Source organism: Pipra filicauda, unplaced genomic scaffold, assembly GCF_003945595.2.
Source record: "Pipra filicauda isolate LSUMZ 115617 unplaced genomic scaffold, ASM394559v2 scaffold53_size3534045_pilon, whole genome shotgun sequence".
NCBI classification, from domain to species: Eukaryota; Metazoa; Chordata; class Aves; order Passeriformes; family Pipridae; genus Pipra; species Pipra filicauda.
Window position 1 is genome coordinate 1,024,458 of NW_024104687.1, and position 21,671 is coordinate 1,046,128.

Sequence of the window (21,671 nt, forward strand, 5' to 3'; positions counted from 1 at the left end):
ATAAAGAAACTGTGCTTGTTCAGATAAAGAACTGTGATTGAAAACACACATTCTCTAGTCCTCAGTCATAGAAAGGAGAACAAGGAAAAGACCAGGCAGTCCATCTTCACTGTTCAACTATTAGTGGGATTCCTCTGTAACAATTTCAGGCTCTGGAAAAAACATGAATGGCACTGCCATCCTGGAACAACTACTGAAGACAGGTCTGGAACCCTTTTTTTTTTTTGGAACCAACTTCTCCCAGAGAGCTCTGCTGTCAACATATAAATCCACAGCCTTCTACTCCAGGTCTTTATGAGTATTACTTGACTACTATAACTCTATTCCTACACAGGACAAATAACCTTTACTTCAATAATTTCTTCCCATTTTCTATCATCAGAAGATAAAACTTTTACTTTTTTAGTTCCTGTGCAAAGATTTTAATTGAAAGAATTCCCACTAACTTCCTTCTTGCTTCCTGTCTCCTTTTGTCAGTACATGTCATCAATCTTTCACTGGGCAATGTCTTAGTCCCCTTCCAATTCAGCTGCAAACATCCCTTCTGGTAGGGATCAATAGCTTCACCTTTCCCCAGATTAGATGTCTGGCCTCTTCCAAACTCAGCTGGAATGCTTTAAAACATGTCTTCACCCCTGCCTTGTTACCCCTTTTCCACAGATGTCATCCACACACCTCTGTCCTCTGAGTTAACGTGAGCATTCCCTACATCAACAGGCTCTTGGAGCTAACATCACTTTGCCTGAAGCAGAATAGGAAGATCTCCCACAAAACACTCTGACTACACAATGACTTCTCAGAGTTGGAGACTTGTTTCACCCTAACCCAGCACTACTTGCCAGGGAAGGTATACACACACAACCTAAAGCAGATGTATTTACTGATCCTTTTTTCCATTCCTCTCTGTTATCATTATCCATCCAATTAATTCTAACTCTGAATGTACTTTTTATGCCCTTTCTTCTATTACTTCATCAGTTACCCAAGCAATTATAAAGTAACATTTGCTTTGGTTTGTACATGCTCAATGGGGAGAGAAAAACTGGAGGTTATCAGATACAGGAATTACATTGGTCTCACATCATTAACAGCATTTATACATCAACTGGCAATGAGAAGCTTTCCATAATAAACTTTCCAATACCACTACAGATGCAAATCAGAGCAGACACTAGAAAGCAGTGACCCAACTCACAGAACCATTCCCACAAATTTTCTATTCTTTACTACTTACTTTCTTTACTTTTCTTTACTCTGACTTAGGATTTTGTTCAGTGCAAAATTCCTGCTTTCTCCCTACTTTGAAAACCTCTAAACCACCACTAGTATTCCATTTCAAATCCACCACATTTATATCTCAGCTTTGTGAACGAAAATAAGTATACTTTCTGTGAATTACTACATTTTAAAGACAGACTGCCCACCTTTCTGGAGTTTGAATGTTATCCAAGTCTTCTATGTCCAGTACCATCTGCTGGGATTCTTCCTTAGCTGCTTCTGTTTTTTCTTCAGCTAATTTTAAATAGGCTCGAACAACATCCTCCAAAGACTTGATGTTAACCTACACCAAAGGCAAAAAAATGGGAAGATGTGTCCACCCACAATAGGCAGCAAATATTTAAAATGTAAACGCTACAAACTCAAGAGCATCTAAAAAGCAGATTAATTCTAACTCAAGAGGATTCAGTTACTTTCAGATTGTATCAGCTGACAGGTACCATGCTTGCTATAAATAAATAAAACAAAAAATCAGAAAATGTACCTGCTGGCAAATATTCTTGTACTGGTACAGTCCTTCTTTTGCCAGATGACTCTTGCGGAGATCCACGCAGAGCTCCAGGTACTTCAGCATAATCGGCTCGTGGATTTTCTGCCATGTTCGGTGTTTCTTACTTTTCATAACATCATAGAGAACATCGAGGGCAGGCTGCTTTTTGCCAACCTCAAGGAATTCTGAAAGTAAAATCCCAGTTAGCAAAAGACTTGCACACCAGAAGATGCACTTTTTTTATGCTTAACACAAGAAACTTTCAGAACTTAATTAACTCTACCCAAAGCTCCTTGGTGGTTTGTTTCACTGCCAGTCGTTCAATGACACAAGTGGCAAACAAACCTCTCCATTTACATGGAAACCTGAGGATAGGGGAGAGGTCTCTCCATTCATCCCGGCATGACTGAGCACTTCAAACAAAATAGTAAAATATACACATCCACTTGTTCAGCTGGTTTCAGAGTCAGGGAGGGAAGAGGGAGGGGAGTCAGGGAGGAAAAGGCCCAAGGAAGGGAGGGAAGGAGGCAGGAAGGGAGGAAGGAATGGAGGGAAAGAGGGAGGAAACTAACTTCACTCGGGAAAGTTTAAGTGTTTGTGGGTTTGTTGGGTTTTTTTAACTCAGAGTGGTCTAGTACTTCTGTTTATATAAGGTACACCAAAAGCTGCTGCAGTTCAGCTGAAGGGTCAAACACTTTTTAAATCAGCCTTGCTGCTGGAACCAGTGGCCCATTTATTCATCCCTAAGCAGCTGCTCTTACTAACAGGAGCTCTCAGCACCACAGCAACTCCCACCCCTGACATCCCACACATTCTGCTCAGCACAAAACCCAGCAAACCACCCATGAGCAACCACCAAGGCAGCAACCCACATACACAGACCCCCCACTAAATGTGCTCCTCACTGCAGCAAACCAGGAGAAATGAACACTGAGAATGGGAAGCAAACAGGTTTAAAAGATAAGGGGAAGTGAAGTACAGCCAGTGGGAAACGTGTTTATTCTTAAAGGTTGAGGGGTGGAGCCAGTACTTCCCATGTACTTTGGAAGGCACTACATTCCTAAGAAATAATGGCAGAAACAACTAAAGTAGGGGCCTGCTCAAGGTGCTCAGACATCAGACAGAGCTTCCCAGTTTTGGAATCTCAAAAGTGAAGTTAAAACACAGCAAAAGATGTAGTTTGAAAGCAGCAGTGTGGTTTTAATCTAAAAACCACCATAGCACGTATTCAGGGCTCAGTTTTTGTGAAAAATGAGATTGCATAAGATGAGCAAGTTCCTTTCTAGAAAAAGCACCCTGATACAGTTGAAGATAATTAAGGCTACGGTGTGGCAGTATCCAGCAGTACTTTTACTCACCAAGGGAATTTTAATAAAGCTGTCCTCCAACCCATAATTTACACTGCTATTCTATCTCAGTGCTGCTTTTCAGACAATTACTGCTCAGCTCTACATTTTATTTAAGAAAACACACTTGAAAGGCAAGTTTAATCCTGCAACAACACCAGGGCATTCCAACCACAGCTCTCAGTGGTCGATAACCAACTGGACAAAGCACAAAACTAATTCATATTGTTTTGAAACTTCTAATTAACTCTGGCCAAGCAGGTTCTTACCAGTAAGTCAAATAATTAAGGCTAATTTAAGAGACACTTCAGTAAAAGCACAAAGTGAACCTGAAGAGTCAAATACAGCACACACCACCATGCCTTGCAGAAGGAACTGTAAGTTATGGACACTCAGATCTGTAACACACAAATTGCAAAGCTCAGCCCATAAACAGCTGTCAGTTACATTTTTTCCATTTTTTTTCTTTTATACCACTTAAAATGCTAAAAGGTAGCCAAAAGAGCAACTGAAGCTCTGAGTGGCCAAGAAGTAGCTGATACACATCAACAACTGACCTACTGCTAACCCAAAATCCTGAATTAAGCTCAGTTTTCAATGTGAAAAAAATGTATGTCATTACAGGAGGTGACATGTCATTACAGGAGGTGACAAAGATATCACGTGCTTTGCAGTGTCTCTAACAGTGGGCAAGCTCAGTATCTGCCACAATAAAACGCTCCCCAAAGGTGATTCCATCCTCGACTACAAAGCAATGCCAGATGTTAACAAACGCTGAGGGTTGACCTTGACCTACATTTAGCATTTATTAGGAGAAAACCGCCTTTCTTACATATCTGTACATACTTAAAATCATTCAAGCTCTTCATATTTCTGAACATCACCTTTGTATGGTGAAGTCACTGAGAACATGGAGCGTTAAATGATCCTAATGCTCACCTGAGCCTTACATATAAAACACACTCTGGAAACCGCAGTGAATGTTCCGATTTGAAATGTCAGTTTAACACTAAGCTGCTTCCTGCAACACACGATCTGCCTCAGGTACAACTTTCCACCCTCTGTTATGCTCGGCCATGACAAGATTGAGCCCCTGCAGTTTGCAAGACTTGACACTGCTTGTCATGCTTTGTGTTCAGTCCACTGAAATTCAGGGTTGCCAGCGCTTGTCTGGAGAACACTCCCTTCAGTTCAACCAGAGTCCTTCAGTTCATCAGAATTATTTACACTTGCAGCAGCACAAGAAATGCGAATTTAAATAAATACCAGGAATGCATCAACAGAATGTCAGATTTGAACAGCTTAAGGTCAAAGTAACCAGAAATGTGACTTGTACACCAAGTACAATTTACTCTATTCAAGAATTCTGAAGTTTAACTGGTGTTTATATACTACTGTATGAGCATCTTTTCCAGTAACAGGACTGATGCAACACAGCTTCGCCCTGGAAAGCTGACTGATTTTATCTTTCATCTCATTTTGAAGCCGATTTTATCTTTCATCTTTTACCTCTGTGGGAAAGATTTTCCAGCGAATTTTAGGTTAGTAATTTTGGGGACGTGCACTACTTTTATTTGGAAAGCACCACATTCCTAAGAAATAATGGCAGAAACAATTAAAGCAGGGGCCCGCTCAAGGCGCTCAGACACCAGACAGAGCTTCCCAGTTCCGGAATCTCAAAAGCGAAGTTAAAACACAGCAAAAGATGCAGTTTGTTCAAATACTAAGCACTTGAAGCACGCACAAGACCCCCCCAGAGCCTCTCCAGCTGCCGCTTCAAGACCAGCAATTTGTGGACGTCTTTAAGCGCGACAGCGAAGGGTCTACACTGCCTTAAAATAGGATACTATAAAAAAAAAAATGAAAAAAAAAAAAAGAAGCAAAGCCAGCTGACAAATATAAAACCGGGCTGGTTGTGTGCCAGTTGGGATTGCCGGCCTGTCTTCCAGGGGCAAGCGAAGGCGCCTGGCCATTCGCATCCTCACCGCAGTCACATGAAGGACGGGGGCCATTACGCGCCGAGCCCACACGGGGCTGGCACGGCCTCACCGCGGTGTCCGTGAGGCGGGGCCGGGCCTCTCTCTCTCTCCCCTCACCGCCACCCCCAACCCCCGCCATGCGGCCCGGCCCTGCCCTGCCCTGCCCTGCCCCGCGCGGGTAAGCTCGCCGTGGCGGGCTGCGGGTTTCGTGAGGGTTTCGAACTGACCGTTCGCCCGCTTCAGGGCGTTCTCGGGCCGCTGGAAGTACACCGGCATGATGGCGGCGGCGGCGGCGGCTCCTCACGGGGCGGCGGCGGCGGCGGCGGCGGCTCCTCCTGAGCTCCAGCCAGGCGGCGCGCGCGGCCGGAAAGGGAGGGAGCGCCCGGGGTAGGGGGAGAGGAAGGGGAGGGGAAAGGGGAAAAAGGACGGGAGGGAAGGAGGGGGAAGGAGGGGAAAGGGACGTGACGGCGGCGGAAGGGGAAAGGGCGCTCAGCGTAGCGCGCGAAGCGCCGGGCGGGAATGTGAGGGGGAGCGGGGTGGGGATGGGGATCGGGGTCGTGGGTCGGGGTGGGGGGGGGGATCGGGACCGTGAGGGGATCGGGAGGGGATCAGGACCGTGGGGGGATCGGGATCGGGATGGGAGAGGATCGGGAGGGGATCAGGACCATGTGGCGATTGGAGGGGGATCAGAACCATGGGAGGAGGATCGGGATGGGAGGGGGATTGGAACCGTGAGGCGATAGGGATCGGGAGGGGATCAGGACCATGTGGCGATCGGAGGGGAGTCAGAACCATGGGAGGAGGATCGGGATGGGAGGGGGATTGGAACCGTGAGGCGATAGGGATCGGGAGGGGATCAGGACCATGTGGCGATCGGAGGGGAATCAGAACCATGGGAGGAGGATCGGGATGGGAGGGGGATTGGAACCGTGAGGCGATAGGGATCGGGAGGGGGATCGGGACCATGGGGGGATTGGGATCGGGATGGGGTCGTGGTCGTGAGGGGATCGGGATCGAGATGGGAGAGGATCGGGAGGGGGATTAGGACTGGGAGGGGATCGGAATCGGGACTGGGAGGGGATCAGGACCAGGGAGGGAATCGGGACTGGGACGGGATCAGGACCGGCGGGCGCATCGGGATCAGGATGGGAGGGGGATCGGGACCTGGAGAGGTTCGAGATTAGGATGGGAGGAAATCGTCAGGGGGATCGGGACCGTGAGGGGATCGGGATCGAGGTGGGGAGGGCATCGGGACCGTGGGGCGATCGGAAGGGGATCAGGACCATGGGAGGATCGGGATCGGGATGGGAGGGGGACTGGGACCGTGAGGCGATCGGGATCGGGAGGGGGATCGGGATCGGGATGGGAGAGGATCGGGAGGGGGATCAGGACCGTGGGAGGATCGAGATCGAGATAGGAGGGGATCGGGAGGGGATCAGGCTTGGCGGGGGATCAGGACCATGGGAGGATCGGGATAGGAGGGGGATTGGGACTGTGAGGCGATCAGGATTGGGATCGGGACCGTGGGGGGATCAGGAGGGGGATCAGGATTGTGGGGGGATCAGAAGGGGGATTGGGACCTGGAGAGGATAGAGATCAGGATGGAAGAGGTCATCAGGGGGATTGGGACCAGGAAGGGAGTGAGAACTAGGAGGGGTTGGGGGATCCCACTGCGAGCTCCACAAAACCCGTTCTGAGCAAGCCTCAGGTGGTACCGGGGTGCAGGGCAGGGCTGCGCCCGTGTGGGCCGGGCAGCGCCGGGTTCTGTGGTGCACTGTTGTTGGCATTGCTGTTACTGTTCGTTTCTTATTTCATTTCTCTTTCCGGTAAATTGTTCTTGTCTCAACCCGTGACCTTCACCTTTCTGTGCCTCCAGTTCTCCATCCCACCACAGGAGAGGGGAGAGGGGAGCGAGTGAGCGGCACACGGTTTGGAGTGTTTCAGTGGGAACATTAAATGGGGGAATACCATTCCTAAACCACAGCAGCCTGATTGGCACCCAGCAAGGAGCACGAAGGCTTGAGGTGACAACAGATCAGTGTATGCAGTGTTGTTCTCCTGGCCTGTCCTCCAGTGCTATCTGTGGGAATTCATTAACAATCCTACCCAGTCTGTGGGGAGAACAGGGAAGGATGATTCTCCCCAGCTTTTCACCCCCTGTTTCTTATCCAAACTTGGTACAACAGCTGAGACTTTTGAATTTCCTTTGGATGTTAAGGAAAGCGTGCTCTTGTTACTAGGTCTGCCAGGTCTCCTCAGTGTGGTCTACACCATGTTTAGAGTTAGTTATGAAAGAGATTTTTAGGAAGGTCATTCAGAGGTCTGCCCCAAGGGTGGATAGTCATGACTGGCACGGAAGGTGGGAGAAAATGGGTCAGGTTTTGAAGGACTTTTCTCCTCCAGTGGTTTGGAGGTTTATCCCTGAACCACTACAGGACCCTTGTAAAGCGATAAATTGCGTGAAGGAAAAATGCTGTGGCAGTTCCCGAGAGGCACAAAGTTATGCTGGGCCCTGGCTACTGTTTATCAGTCACTGCTGGTCACTAGACAGCACCCTCACGGGGAGGGGGAGGAGAGCAGAACAACGGGCACTGTGCCCACTCCAACTACAGCTGAACCAGAGGAACAACCCGTTCCATAGCAGTTGCCCCTATAAAGAAGAAGAAATCCAAGACAAAATCAGTTCACTTAGTGAGGGATGGAGAAGAAGTAGGGCCCTCAGAACAGGAGGAGGAGGCAGCATCAGAGATAATCACCCAGTCCCTATCCCTCTGTGAGCTGCCAGGTACACAAAACTGTTTCAGCCGCCTGTCAGACGAGCACTTTGTGACCTGGCTGCTCCAGTGCTGGGATAGCTCGGCCCACAGTCAGATGCAAGACAGTGGTGTAGCCAAGCAGCTGGGGATTTGGAAAAGGAGAGGAATCCTCAGCCTCTGGAGGCAACTTCTGTCAAGCATGTGGGAAAGGTACCCTTTCAGGATACCAGCTGATCTAGGAGTGAACCCATGCAAGTGGATCACCATGGAGCAAGGTATCCAGTACCTGAGAAAATCAGCTGTGCTGGAGGTACTCTGTAAGTATTTAAGGAATGAGCAGTCCTCTGTACATCAAGATGAAGTCCAGTGTACAAAACCCACGTGGTGGAAGTTTCTACAGACCGTGCCATTGTGGGATGCCAGCTCACTGGCAGCAGTGTCATGGAAAAAAGGAGAGCCAACAGTGAATGATTTGGTTGCCCAACTCTGGCAATATGAAAAGTCTCTCTCCCCCTGTATGGGCCTGTGTCTCAATCCCTGCACAACATGCCACGATGAGCTAAGCAGAGACTCATGTGAACTAGAAGGTGGGCATCAGTTTCAGGGAGAATTCTAGTGCATGACCCTCCATTCTAGAGTCAAAAAAAAATGGAAGAAAAAAGCCCAGCTTTGCTTTTTCAGGCTCTCTTCACTTGTCCTAGTGTCCTTAGAGATCTGGTGTTCAGTGTTGTACACAGTGTTCTCCGTCAGGTCACGCTATTGGTTTACATGACAGTATTTTAGTATGGGCTGCTTTAAAGCAGAGTCATCACTGAGCTATTTATAGTGCTGAACTGTCTTCGTAAAATTAATGAACTGAATAGTGCTTTTCTTGTCTTCATAAAATTGACTTGAATGTCTGTCAGGTCAGAGACAACCCCAGGTCCAGGTGGCAGCTTTCCCAGCACCACAGGCTGCCTGTGCCAGCGTGGCCAGAGCCAGTCCCTGTTCTAAGTCCTTGCAGCCCTCTCTGGGGGGCACCTTTGCTCTGATGGGTGTGCTGCCTGGTACTTATTGCTGGGCTAGAGCAGCATTTGCCATTTGGGAGCCCACCCCCCTTTTTTGTATGTCTCTGAAGCTCCTGAAAGACCTCCAGGCTGGGATCAAGACAATTTTGTGTTGAAGCAGCTTTTATGATCTGAATCCTCATCTCCCTTCCTACATGGTAGCAGAGTATATTAAATGTGTGTTTTAACTTTTTGACTTTACGAAAATCATATGGCAAGCTGCCCTTTAGTGTATTCCTCAGCCAGGCAAGGACCAGGCCTGGCCTCTCTCCCATGTTTTCTTCAGCAGCTTCTGATGACCTCTAGTTATCCCAGGTATTTTGGAAGTTTCTCCTCCTAATCAGTGGCTGCTCTGTGCCATGGTATTCCTAGAATCATTTAGGTTAAAAAAGACCCTTAAAGACATGGAGTCCAACATTCAGGTACCACTGTTCTTTCAAACTTTAAAATGAGATCTTTTCATCCTCAAATAAACTTGCTGATGCATGGAGTTACTCAGGAATGGCTGTTCTGCTTCCATGAGTGTTCCTCACCTCACTCAGCTGCCTCTTGGGCCCAAGTCGGTCTTCATCCACACTCTGTAGAAGCACAGGGAGGCCTGTGTTTTGGGATGCTTAGGGATACAGCTCCTGTCCAGGACTTCAGGATGCAACTGCCAGCAGGGCCACCTCCTTTTGTGTAACATTTCCCACGAGCTGTGTCCCATGACTTACAGTGTGAGGTAGCAGAAGAGGGGGTTATGCAGGTGATGAGGGGACTGGAGCACCTCACTTCTGGGGAAAGGCCGTGGGAGCTGGGCCTGTTGACCCTGGAGAGCAGGAATCTCATCAGTGTCTGTCCATGTCTGAAGGGAGGGTGCAGAGGATGGAGCCAGGCTGTGCTCGGTGCTGCCCAGCAATGGGACAAGAAGCAACGGGCCCAGACTGGAACACGGGACTACAAGGAAGAACTTCTTTACTGTGCAAATTACCGAGCACAGACTGCCCAGAGCAGGTGTGGAGTCTCCCTCACTGGAGATAAGGACACACCCCTGAGCGACAGGAGGGGACCCTGCTTGAGCAGGGAGGTCGGCCCGGAGGAGCTGCAGCGCTCCCCTGCAGCCCGAGCCATGCCGGGGCTGTGCGGTGCGGGCGAGGACGCAGCCTGTGTGTTCCCGATCCCAGCCCCGTTCCCCACGGCGGGAGCCGGGCGGGCCGCGCAGGCCCTGGCGAGGAGCGGGGCGGGGGCGGAGCGGGCCGGGCCGGGCCCTGGGGCGGAGCGGGGCGGGAGGGCCGGGGCGGAGCGGGCCGGGCGGGCGGAAGGCGGCGGGGCGAAGATGGCAGAGCCGGAGGCGCAGCTGCTGCGGGCCGTGGGGCTCATCGGTGAGGGCCCGCGGGCCGGGGGGGACCCGTGTGGGGCCCGGGGCGGGAGCGGGGCCCGCCGAGCTGCGGGCCCGGCCCGGGCGGGCGGTGCCGGCCCCGCCTGTTGCCGCGCTGAGCTCGGCCGGGGTGCCTGAAATTCGCGGCTTCCCATCTCTGTGTTGCGACATCAGAAATAGGGAAAAACCATAAATAAACTTGTTCCTCCGTGCCTCGCTCACGCTGGATGTGTATTCAAACTCCCGGCGCTTCTCTGACCTCGTTAGGCGGGTCAAGAGCGGATATTTGTTAGCGTTTCAATAATAAAGCCCGCAGCAGAAGTGCTGCCCTGGGGCTTGAACAGCAGAGGCAGAACTGGACGTCTAGGGTCAGGGTAAGGTGGATTTTTAATCTGGTTCTAGGAAACAAACCTGATTAACCCATCGATTTACTCCCTTGCTGCTGTTTGGCATTCTCACAGTGAACATCTTTCCACCATAGAAAAAGACACCAACGGAGATGCTTTGTGGGTTTGGTGTTATCCGTCCGTAACAGCCGAGCTGAGGACTCTGTTGCTGCGAAAGTGCTGCCTCACGGATGAAAACAAATTGCTCCATACATTTGTATTTGGCCAGTACAAAAGGTCTTGGTTCTACATCACGACTGTGGAAGTTCAGGATTCTCCAGCCTTGAGAAAGGTAGGACTTGGTGGGGGTTTTCAGTAGAATGCAGGGAAGATATCTGCAGGTTAAGCAGTGTTTTCCTATTGAGGGAAACATGAAGAAGAGAAGGGATTCAAGCTGTTGTGTGCTCACAGATGCAGCTTTTATCCAGGCGTCCAACCAGTCCATGTTTCATTTTTTGCCAAGACATGTATTGGATGGAATTGCAGAATGATTGAGACTCTCATTGCCCAATTTAGATTCTCTGTGTTAACATGGTAATGCTTTCCCATGTCATTATTTCTAGTTAATTTGTATTTCATCGTCAGCAATTTGTTTCTCTCTACAAAGTTTTTTTCATTGTGTTCAAAATTTTGTTGGTATAGAACTCGGTGCTTTTTTTTCCAAAGGGTCAAGTTACATAGGTACTTTATTTTTCATTGCATTCATAATTGGAAGACAGCAAATATGCTTGTATCTGCTATCTTCTCCCTGCTATGAAAATCATTAAACTGTCAAGTTAATTCAATTATTCAATTTTCATATTTCATGCTATATTGTTAAGCAGAAAGATAGTGGGGCAATTTAACATGCCCACAACAGAATATTTCTTGCCTTTCCTCACTCCAAGCTTACATCTCCTATGAACCTTAAAGGTGTAAAAGATATAAAATAAAATAAAGTGTCCCAGCACTGTCTCTGACAGCGGCAGTGGGAGATGCTGTTTGAGGAGGACATGTGAGCCTGGTCATTGTCTGCAGACTTTCAGTCTCATACTGTCCCAGCCCACAGTCATTGGATTAAGGAAGTTTAAAGAGTAGTTCTGGTTTTGGCCCTGCTATCTGTGTGGTTTTTTTCCAGTCTCTTTCTAAATGTATTGATGCTGTCTGCCTCCATAGCAACAAATTATGGAATTTCCCTACCTGCTGTGAGGGAAAAATAATGCCTTTCTGTTTTTTTAATAATCCCATGAAACTAGAGGAAAGCAACTCTTGTGGTGTAGGTTAAGCAAAAGACAGTCTGTACTAGAGCTGAGGCACATCAGGAACCCGTTACCCAGCCATCCCTGCACTTAGGAACTTAGAGCTCTTGCTGCTGCTGCTCACTTTTTTGTGGTTTTTTTAACTGAAATGCCTTGTCAGTACTGCAGGAAGTTCAGTAGTGTGACAAAGGCTGCTCGTGGTGGGTCAAGAACTAAGCTGTCTGTGTTTGTGTCATGCACAGGTGACCCACTTTTCCATTGTCCTGATGGCCAAAGACTTCAACCCAGAGAAATATGCTGCCTTCACGAGGATACTCTGCAGGTCTGTACAGCTGCTTGGAGGTGCTGCTGTGGGCAGGCTTAGAGCTTGCCAAAGCAAGAGGTTAAATTTCATTGTGTTGCCTTTGTTCTAACAACCTGCTGGAAACCCAGTCCTACCAACAGAATCAGATTAAATAAATCCTTGATTTAAGTTTATCTTGGGTTCATGCAGTAAGTGTTGGGTGAGTGTCAGATATCAGTTAGGTTTTAATGTGTGTCTTCTCCAGGCACCACCACCCACACGCTCATTTTCTCTGAGAACTTGCTTTTTAAAAGTGTAAATATTTGGGAAGAGGTCAGTGCTGGACTCAAAGGTCACCGTGTGTGTGGTGAACAACTTGCATCCCTCCACAACATGTCTGCTGTAGATGCTTCTTGCAGCTCCTCTGAGCTAAGCACAGCCCCTGGGGATGGTTTTGCTTTCCCTCCAGGGAAACGAGAGCCCTTTGCCTTGTCCCTCTTCCAACCAGTCTGCCACCTTCTCCTTCCTTTTCCTGTTCACTCGCTTTCATCCACATCCACCTTCTCATGATCTCTCTCTGCTTCTTTCTTTGCCTTTCCTTGAGTTTCCATATTGGTCCGGTCCCACTTCTTGATTCCAAGAGTATTCCCTGAGATTTTGCAGCTAATTGGATGCAATTGTGAGGTTATTGTATACTGGGCACCTACTATATATAGCGTAGACTTGGGAATGCCTTCAGACTTTACCAGTTCTGCAGGGCACTGAAAAACTGAGGTGGTTCTTTTTTGGTGATACATGGAATATTTAGACTTGCTGTGGGTTGCTTTAATGCTGATTTATCAGCTAACACTTCCTTTCAAATCCAGAATGGATTCTTCTAAACATGCTAATAATTGAGTTTCAAGTGTGATGCAGCTTTGTGCTACAGGTAACATGGAAAATGGGGAGTTGGCAGCTTCAGTGCTGTTCCTGAAGCACCTTAACCTGTAAAACAGGTTACAGTGGAAGACAGCTAAAATTGGATGGGCTCTGTTGGTGTGTTGGTTCTTTTGTGTTCTTTGGGGGTTTTAATGAGTATCAAGGACATATTTATATTTTTCTTTCATCATTCAAGAAAGAGTACAGAAGAATGTCAAATGATACTGGGATAAAAAATGAAAAACTAACTAGTCAAATGTAACATGTCTACATGTAATAAGAGGAGTTACCATGGTAGTTGCTTTTTCATAAGGCAGGTACTTTTCAAGTCTGCAAAGAATCCTTAGTCTGGAACACGCCTACACCTTTGGGGTGTGTTTCTATCTTAGTCAATGTTGGTTCTTTCCTAAAACAGGAAACTGAAATAAGAATACAAGGTAGTTTTATACCCTGAAAGACAGACCTGTATTTGTGTGCATGTTGGAAGGCTTCTAGTTTAGTATTTAAAACCTCAACTGGGTGTCCAAACTTAAGAATTCTTGCCAATAATATTGCTACTTGTGATACTGACTTTAAATTTTTTATTTTTCATATGTATACATGTATTCATATATTTGCAGTTTAAATCCCAGACTCTCTTCTGTTCACACAGGATCTACTTGAAGCATGGAAGCCCAGTTAAAATGATGGAGAGTTACATTGCAGTGCTTACAAAAGGGATCTGCCAAAGTGAAGAAAATGGATCTTTCCTCAGCAAGGATTTTGATGCTCGGAAGGCTTACCTTGCTGGTTCCATCAAAGGTTATTTACTACCAGGAGTCTTTATGCTGATTTTTTTTCCTATGCTGTAAAATGCCATCTAGTTTTCCTGTGTGCTTCAAGTAACAATGCTAACCTGTGCTGTTATTATTTAGCTTCCTCAAAAAACAGCATACATATCTTCTGTACAATGATTTTCCCCTCTTTTCTAGATATAGTGTCTCAGTTTGGAATGGAAACAGTTATCCTATATACAGCACTGATGTTAAAGAAGAGAATTGTAGTGTACCATCCTAGAGTAGAAGCTATCCAGGAGTTTACCAGGTACTTTGTCTGTTCCTTCCTTCACACCCCTCCCCAGAATCTAACAAATTTTGAACCTTCATTGAGAGAAAAAAACATATTTTAAGGAAGAAAATCTTTCTTAAACCTGTTTATTGAAATTCTTTTAAATCCCTCTTAAGGCTTTAGCTGTATGTTCCTCAGCTCAGAGAAATTCAACTGTGGAATGAGCAATAAACTCTGCTTGCACTGAGGGCAGAAATCTCTGTAGTTCCTGTATATCCACCCCAAATGAGACCCAGTCGTAATCATTTATTCTCATGGCATGCATTTCATCCTGTGAAACTTCAGTTAGCATAAATAAAAATATACTATGTGCCAAATTTCCCCAGGACCTTGCCTGCTTTAGTGTGGCATCGACAAGACTGGTCAATTCTTCATTCATACGTGCATCTAAACGAGGAGGAAGTGGAAGCCTTAAAAGCCTGCACAGGTAGTGATAGTTTATTAATCAAAAATATAAAGAAAATTTAATTCTGCTTTCTTTTGCTGCAAGGTCTTGCACCAGTGCACTTCGGAGGAAAAAAGGTTATTTTGCTATTAATGCTATTGTTCAAAGTTAAACAGCATAATTTGCTTTAGAAAAGGCAAAACAACTAAACAAGTGTATGGGAGGATAACTAGTTAATCTGGTGGGTTGGGGTGGATCCACATCAGTCTATCCCCAATCACAGATGCAAAGCAGCCTTGAGACTTTTTGATGTTGTGATCTGAGGAACTGAAAGTCTTCCTGTTGTACAAAAGCAGCTCACTTTAGATAAACTGCATTTTTTTTCCCAGCTTCTACCCGTCACTTGTAACCGAATCTTTCTTTTTTTTTTTTGAAGTCCCAGATTTTTGATGCCAGTGAGGTCTCTGGCTCCTAAGCACAGGCAGACTTTACTGGCTACGTAGGAGTTTGGTCTGTGTGACACATTGCTGTGTGTGTGCAGGGTTTGGTGCATAACCCAGGAACAGGCCCTTGGCTTATGCAAAGTTTAACATGACTCATTATGTGACCATTAAGAGGCTTCTCTATGCAGGAATAACGAGCAAGAAGACTACTCATCTTCAGCACTTCTGCTGTGTGCTTTTTTCAGCTCTCTAAACACCTTCCATGGCGAAAAAGCTCTCTTAGTTTGCTCACCTGGTTTGCTATAAATAAGAAAATCTGCTGGGTTTATTCCTCTGTTCCAATCTAATCCTGACTTCGTGACAAAGGGCTCCAGAGTGGTGATTTTTTAAACGAGAAAGTTCAGTGGCCTTTTCATTTGCAAAAGAGTAATTTTAGTAGCAAGATAGGAAGAGAGTTTAAAATTCCACATTGATAACCTTGTGATATTGCTTGTAGTGTTAGTGGTTCATTCATGTTCAAGGCAATTTTAGAAGCTGATTTTGAAGCTCCTTGGAAATGAAGCATCTGCTGACCACACTTGTTGAGTGACTGATACTATCAAGAGCACAACCTCCTGGGTCCAATGACTATTGTGTGAAAAACTCCTAGAACAGACTGTAGGACTGTGATTTTTATCTTGGTTTTGGCGTGGGTTTGTTTATGAAGATCCTAATCTTGCTAAATTCTGCTCTCTAGGTTACATTGCTGGATTTACAGATTCTGAAGTGACCAGCAGACCAGACCTGTATGATGTGTATGTGAACTTGGCAGACAGTGAGATTACCGTTTCCCCTGTAGTAAAAGGTTGGTTGCTGTTTATATTTGGGATTTGGAGGCCATTTATCCCCAGGTTTGTAGTAATTGCTGAACCTGGCTGTAGATCAAGCCATCTTGATCCTTCTTCCATCCAGGTTCTGAAAAGTCCAATGTGTAAGCTTCTGTCTTTTAGTCTTATTGCAACACTGGTGAAAGCTGGAAGTTGAAAAGACGTACTTTGCTTCCAGCAAATGCACAGTTGAGATTTCATAACATCCACGTTACACAGTTACATGGAAGAGGCTTCCAGCTGCGTGCAGATATGTCACTTGAGTCTTTAGGAAAACACTGCCCTAAATACTTGGAGACTGGGGACTATTTGAAAGAAGAGCTTCTGTGTTGCTGGTCATCTCTCTGCTCCTTATCATCTACTTAGGGCCACTTCAGGGGTGTTGGCAAAGCTGTTGATATGCCAGGTTACTGCCTTTACCAGTAGATTTTAAATAGTAGTCATGAAAAGACTCCTCAATTCAGCTTATTATTCATATGCTTTTCTAGATATCCCGGAAAAGGTGATTTTATGTGACTGTGTGGTGTTGTTTCTTTTCTTACACAGAGGCAATGACAATGGGAAAACTTCACAAAGAAATCGGACAACTGATTGTTCAATCTGCAGAAGATCCAGATAAATCAGATAGCCAAGTCATTAAGGTTAATATTTTATTTTTAAATCAAGTTAACTTATTTCTATTGCTAAATCTGGGTGGAAGGAGGGCGTAGGAGGAAGATTGTCCCTGAGAATCAGTCAGTCTCTTCTACCCTCTGCCTTTTTACAAATGAGCATTTTTATTCATCATACACATTTTTTAAGGATAACTTACTTGGTTTGCATTATCTGTTGGGTAACTGCATTGCTGAAGAAACTTCAAAAAGTCTATTGATTTTTAGACTGGTTTCCCAGTTTTATTCCACAAGGCATGGATTTTGCTCAGTGCTTTGGCAATAGTATTGTCAATACCTTGAAAAAGTCCTGCTGAGATAAGGCTTCTCAGCTGTAAAGCCTGATTTTCATCATGATGGCTTTTTTCACTTCTTCCCCTATCTTAATACATTATTGGACATTTCACAGCTGAGTGATTTAATCACAGAGCTCAGTAAAGGCCAGAAGAGGAGCCTGTGGAGTGGTTGTGCTCCCTTTATCCAGCACTGCACCAAGAGCAGGCTGAACAACTGGTGCACGTTTGCCTTAGAATAAATGTGAGCTTTATTTTAAATGAGCTATTTATTTATCATTATTTCCTTTTTTTTCCTGTATTGATTAATTTTTTAATAGGCATATGTGAAAACATTATCATACCTAATACTATGTTCACAGTTGCTTGTTTCTCTGTTCCTCAAGGACATTTCTCTGAAGACAAAAGAAATCCTGGCTATTTTAGCCTCACTTACTGAAGCTTCTGATGGCAGTGAAAAACCAACCCTTAACTCTGAGGCCCTGAAACAAAAGCGGTTTCCACCAGCTACAGAAAACTTCCTTTTTCATCTAGCAGCTGCTGAGCAACTGCTCAGAATCTGATCCTGATGCACTGGAGTGTTATGGACCAATTCAGAAAGGCTGTCTGCCACACAGAGAGGTACACCTGGTATTCTATAAGGAAAAATTCAAGGTATAGGAGTGAACGTTACTGTGATACAGTGCAGAATATTGGAGCTTGACTGGGAACATGGAGACATTTTTGGGAACATTCCTGGTGTCATTATCCTTCCTCAATCCTAACTGTGTTCCATGCCATGACATGAGTGTACATACAACAGCAGGGGCCTGTGTGTCCAGGCTGTGCCAGACATGATGGCAGTGGCTGTTTGTCCTGCACATTCCAGAGGCTGGGCAGCTCTGACTTGTCTTCCTGGGCTCTGGAACACGGCTGCAGCTGTCAAAGCAGCACAGTTTGGGTGTGTTCACCTCTGCACAGGGACACACTGAACATGCAGTGGGCCGAGTGCTCCTTCTGGCCTTCCAGGTGTGTCAGCCTGTCGGATGCTGCTCTTGCTCTGGGTTGCCTGATTCCTGGAAATCCCAACTAAATGGACAAGTTCTCTTCTTTCTACTTGAAGGTGTCTAGGTGTGGAAAAAAAGGATGTCTGGGAAAATCTGATGTGGTAGCCTTAGTACATAGAGAAAGGGGTATTTTGAAGCTCAGGTGTGAGTTGAGCACCTCTTTTGGACTCTTGCCTTAGAGGTTTTCCCCCCTTTCACTCCGTCCCACGCCTCTGATAAGAGTCCAGGATTACTGTGTTTAAAATGGGGCTTCCCAGGGGGGTCACAGACAAGTGCTGCTTTACAGCTGCAGTCATTTAAGAAGTTGTTGGGGTTCTCAGCTGAGAAGAGACCTTGCCATTCATTCCTGATCCACACAAAAAAGTCAGATGAGTTAAAGCCTCATGGACCAGGAGTGTCCCAATGGGAAGGTACCACAGGCAGAGCATCAGCTTTTTAAACTACTGGAGCTGTAACACGGGTACTGTCTGGTGGTGCTCTGTGTAAATGAGATGGAGGTGGAAACTTTTGAAGAAATAGTGAAAACTGGGAAAGAGTTTAGAGAAAAATTAAAATTTGCCTACTTGTTTGGTTGCACAGCCATAACTCAAGAGATTTCTTTTTGTTTCACTGAGCAGCCTGAAACTATCTGCTTTGTAATCTTCTGAGAAGAATTTAGAGTCCTTGTAGGGAAATGCTCTGAGCCAAACAATCTGTATTTGTTCAGAAATGTCCACAACAAATCAGTCAATTCTGCAGTAGCACTTTGTTATATGAAAAAAAATAACCTTTTTCCTGGCCTTTGTACAGATAGGCTGTAGCATGTGGTTTTACATAGAGATTTTATACTTATGAATAAAACTTTAGTAACCGATATTTATATTGTTAAATAATTGGATGTTTGCTATTCTGAAACTGGTAGAGTTCATCAGTAACTATTTACAAGCAATATGGGTTGGAAAAAGGGTTGTCCTTTTGCTATGTATCATACATTAAGGAAATCTATTTTAGAATGTGATTAAGGAATGTGGTATAAAATGGATAGTTATTACAGTCAGGAAATGAAAGTGCTTCAGAACAACCCCCTATTTTCAGGGGTGTAAAATTCTACTTTAAACACTTAGTCTGAAGTTTAACTTCTGAACACAGTAGCATGTACTTTGGTGGTTTTTTTAACTTCTGAGAAAAATATTGCAGCTGCCTTTGTTTACCTGTAAGTGCTCTACAGCTTTTTTTCCCCGTTTGCCCATTAATGTTTTTTCTTAATGGTTTGTTAATATTGCTGCTTCTGTTTTGAGACCTTTAAAACAGTTGGAATAGCAGAACTGCAAAACTATGCTGAAAATTCCATTCAGGACTTACTTTTAAGTCCACTGAAACTGAAGTCTTTCACCAAGAAAAACCTGGATCTGCTTCAGCCACCTGTCTTAACACCACAGTGTAACTGAGAAGAAATTTGCATCATTTCTTATTAACAAAAAGCCTTAAGGCATATCCAGAGAGAACCACAAAAAGCAGAGGAGCTCAGTTGCAAACTAAACATTGAATGCCTGTTTTGCTTTCTGTCCTGGAAACATTTAAGTTGGAAACCTCAGTGTTGTATCTGATCTTCTGATGTTTCTGCAGTGCAGGTGAAATACAGTTTTGCACTTAAGGAACTGGACTCACAGCATGCTTATGCCTATTAAAAAAATTCTGAACAGTCTACCCTTTAATTTATGTAAATTTTTTTCTTGACTTGTTGTGACCATGGAGTCACAACTGGGATTGAGCTATAGCTTGGTGTTTAGGTTGGAAATGTACTGCTACATGTTCAAACACTTTTATCACCTGCTGATTTTACTGTCAGCACTGCACAGGATGTATTTCCCTCTCTCAGCTTCAGTGCTTTCAAAGGCTTGTCCTAATGTTCTTGCATTTTCTTAATGGCTTTTGGCACTGTTTCTTCTCACAATGGTTTAAAATAAAATAGAAAAATCTGCAAGGTCAGGACAGGGAAAGATTTTGGCTGATTTCTCACTTCCCTTTCCCCAGGCTGGCTGTGCAGTTGCTGGTTTTGCAGTCAGATGACATCCTTTCTTCCCCCTAGAAGCAGAGACCATGTAAAATGAAATTTGTATTTGTATCTTCTCATCTTCCTGCCTTCCTGTTCTCGGTTAAGTATAAAATGGTGAATGGTTCCTGTGGCATAACATCTCCACCACGTCTGCAGAGATTGGAACGTAGATAGTGAACAGACAGAGGCTTGCAAAGGGGAGCAGGGTCAGCACTCAGTGCCTTCAGCTGAGATTTTGCTGAGTAAATTGGGTTACTTGCTTTCATGCTTTCACCCCTGGGGTTTTAGTCCCTGGTATGACCTGCCCTGCCCTGTTTCCCCCCCAGGCAAGTGTGGGGGAGAATGTTCTGATGGAGAGCTTTGTAACCTAGAAAAACTCGACACAGGACATGTGGCAGCATCCATCTTCAAACTTCTGGCTGCTTCTGCTTTTAACCTCTGACTGCCACTGAAATGGCTACTGAGGGTTTGTTAATGGTGTGTTGTGAGGTGTCAGTGGAAGCAGCTACATTTCTAGATAAAAAACAAGCCATAAAGCTCAGTGTAGGAAGGCCACAGCTGCCTCATGCTGCTGCACACCCTTCCCTAGGGTGTAGGGAAGCTGTACACCCTTCCCTGGGCAGCTGTCTGGCTGGATCTGAGTCAGAGGCATCTTTGGCCAGGTGAGGCCATTCTTTGTAGCTGCCGAATGCTGTGAGACTCACTCGGGAGGAGACTCCCAAGACTGGCAGCAGCCCCTTCCAGCACGTGGCACAGTGTTTGCTGTCTGAGGGGGAAGGAGCTGCAGTGCAGGACTCTCCCTGCCTGCATCCTTCCTTCCTCCATCCCAGGGCCTGTGTGGAAAAGCAGCACGGCCATGTTACAGACCTGGGGGTAAAGCAAAGACACAGCTCTGGCTGGGAAAGGCTTTGATCTCAGTATTTCCTAATATGGGAGTGGCTGAGGTTTTTTGTTTTGTTTTTTTCTTTTTAAGCTACATTAAAGGGACCTGGAAGTCTCATTGTATATTCCTAAATTTCAAGAAGACAAGCTGAGTAGGTGGGGCACAGATAGCATGTTGTGCTGTACTGAGACTTAGTTTTCCTTGAAGCAGGAAGCTTCCATCTGTTCTCATTCACCGCACCTTAAACTGGTTCCACCACTAATGCACTGTCACTTCACACAAAGGGTCAGCACTAAGGCAGGAGACAGACCTGCCTTGGGCTGGTATGTTGTTAATCTATTCCAGGTTAGGAAGGGGAAGGTTTCCTGCAGTTGCTGACTTTCCTCCCAGGTCCCTCAAACATGGTGCTTTGCTGCTTGTCCCAGTCTTGTTCCCCTCACTTGTACCTCTGGACTACCAGGAGTCTGATCCTGGCAGTTCCAGTCTCAGTGACTTTAGTTCAAGGCTGAGGACGCTGGGGCCTTTTTAGGGTATTTTCCCTTCCCTGACTTGGGAAGCAGCTGAATCACCCAGGCTGACAATTTAAATGGCAGGCCCTGCCCTTCTCTTCTGGAAAATTCTGGTTAGGGCAATAGAAACATTTATGGGAAGGGGGGGAAAGAGATATTTAATGATCCTGAGGGAGCTGTGTTTAATATGGCAAATTTCAACTCAGTCTTCAGTAAGAAGCTGTAGGGTCTGAGAATGGGCAGCTGTAATAACAGACACTGTTACCAGACCTATTCCAGAAGCCTTACTCACAGAGCTGTAATGACATCAATTTGCTTAAAACATCCAAGTGTGGTGCCAGTGAATTTATAGCTTGTCTTGTTACCATGACGACTCA

At 45.7% G+C, this 21,671-nt stretch overlaps 2 protein-coding genes across 3 annotated transcripts in view; one reads left to right on the forward strand and one right to left on the reverse strand.

Moving 5' to 3' along the window:
- EIF3A (eukaryotic translation initiation factor 3 subunit A) overlaps positions 1-5,437 on the reverse strand; it is a 34,124-nt gene extending 28,687 nt beyond the window's left edge. The window contains exons 1-3 of the mRNA XM_027746480.2: positions 5,321-5,437; positions 1,763-1,953; positions 1,425-1,561 (exon numbers count right to left, since the gene is read on the reverse strand). Coding sequence (XP_027602281.1) covers positions 1,425-1,561; positions 1,763-1,953; positions 5,321-5,369 — 377 coding nt within the window. The 5' untranslated portion in view covers positions 5,370-5,437. The remainder of the gene's footprint in view (positions 1-1,424; positions 1,562-1,762; positions 1,954-5,320) is intronic.
- A 4,752-nt stretch (positions 5,438-10,189) lies between these two features.
- Positions 10,190-19,830, forward strand: DENND10 (DENN domain containing 10). 2 transcript variants are annotated; one of them, XM_027746468.2, is made up of 9 exons: positions 10,190-10,256; positions 10,734-10,930; positions 12,119-12,198; positions 13,730-13,878; positions 14,049-14,160; positions 14,511-14,611; positions 15,749-15,856; positions 16,425-16,519; positions 17,208-19,830. In XM_027746468.2, the coding sequence occupies exons 1-9, from the start codon at positions 10,211-10,213 to the stop codon at positions 17,382-17,384; spliced, it is 1,065 nt and encodes a 354-aa protein (XP_027602269.1). In that variant the 5' UTR covers positions 10,190-10,210; the 3' UTR covers positions 17,385-19,830. The 2 variants fall into 2 exon arrangements, with proteins under 2 accessions (XP_027602269.1, XP_027602271.1); XM_027746470.2 differs by lacking the exon at positions 10,190-10,256 and adding an exon at positions 10,357-10,626.
- Positions 19,831-21,671: the final 1,841 nt, after the last annotated feature.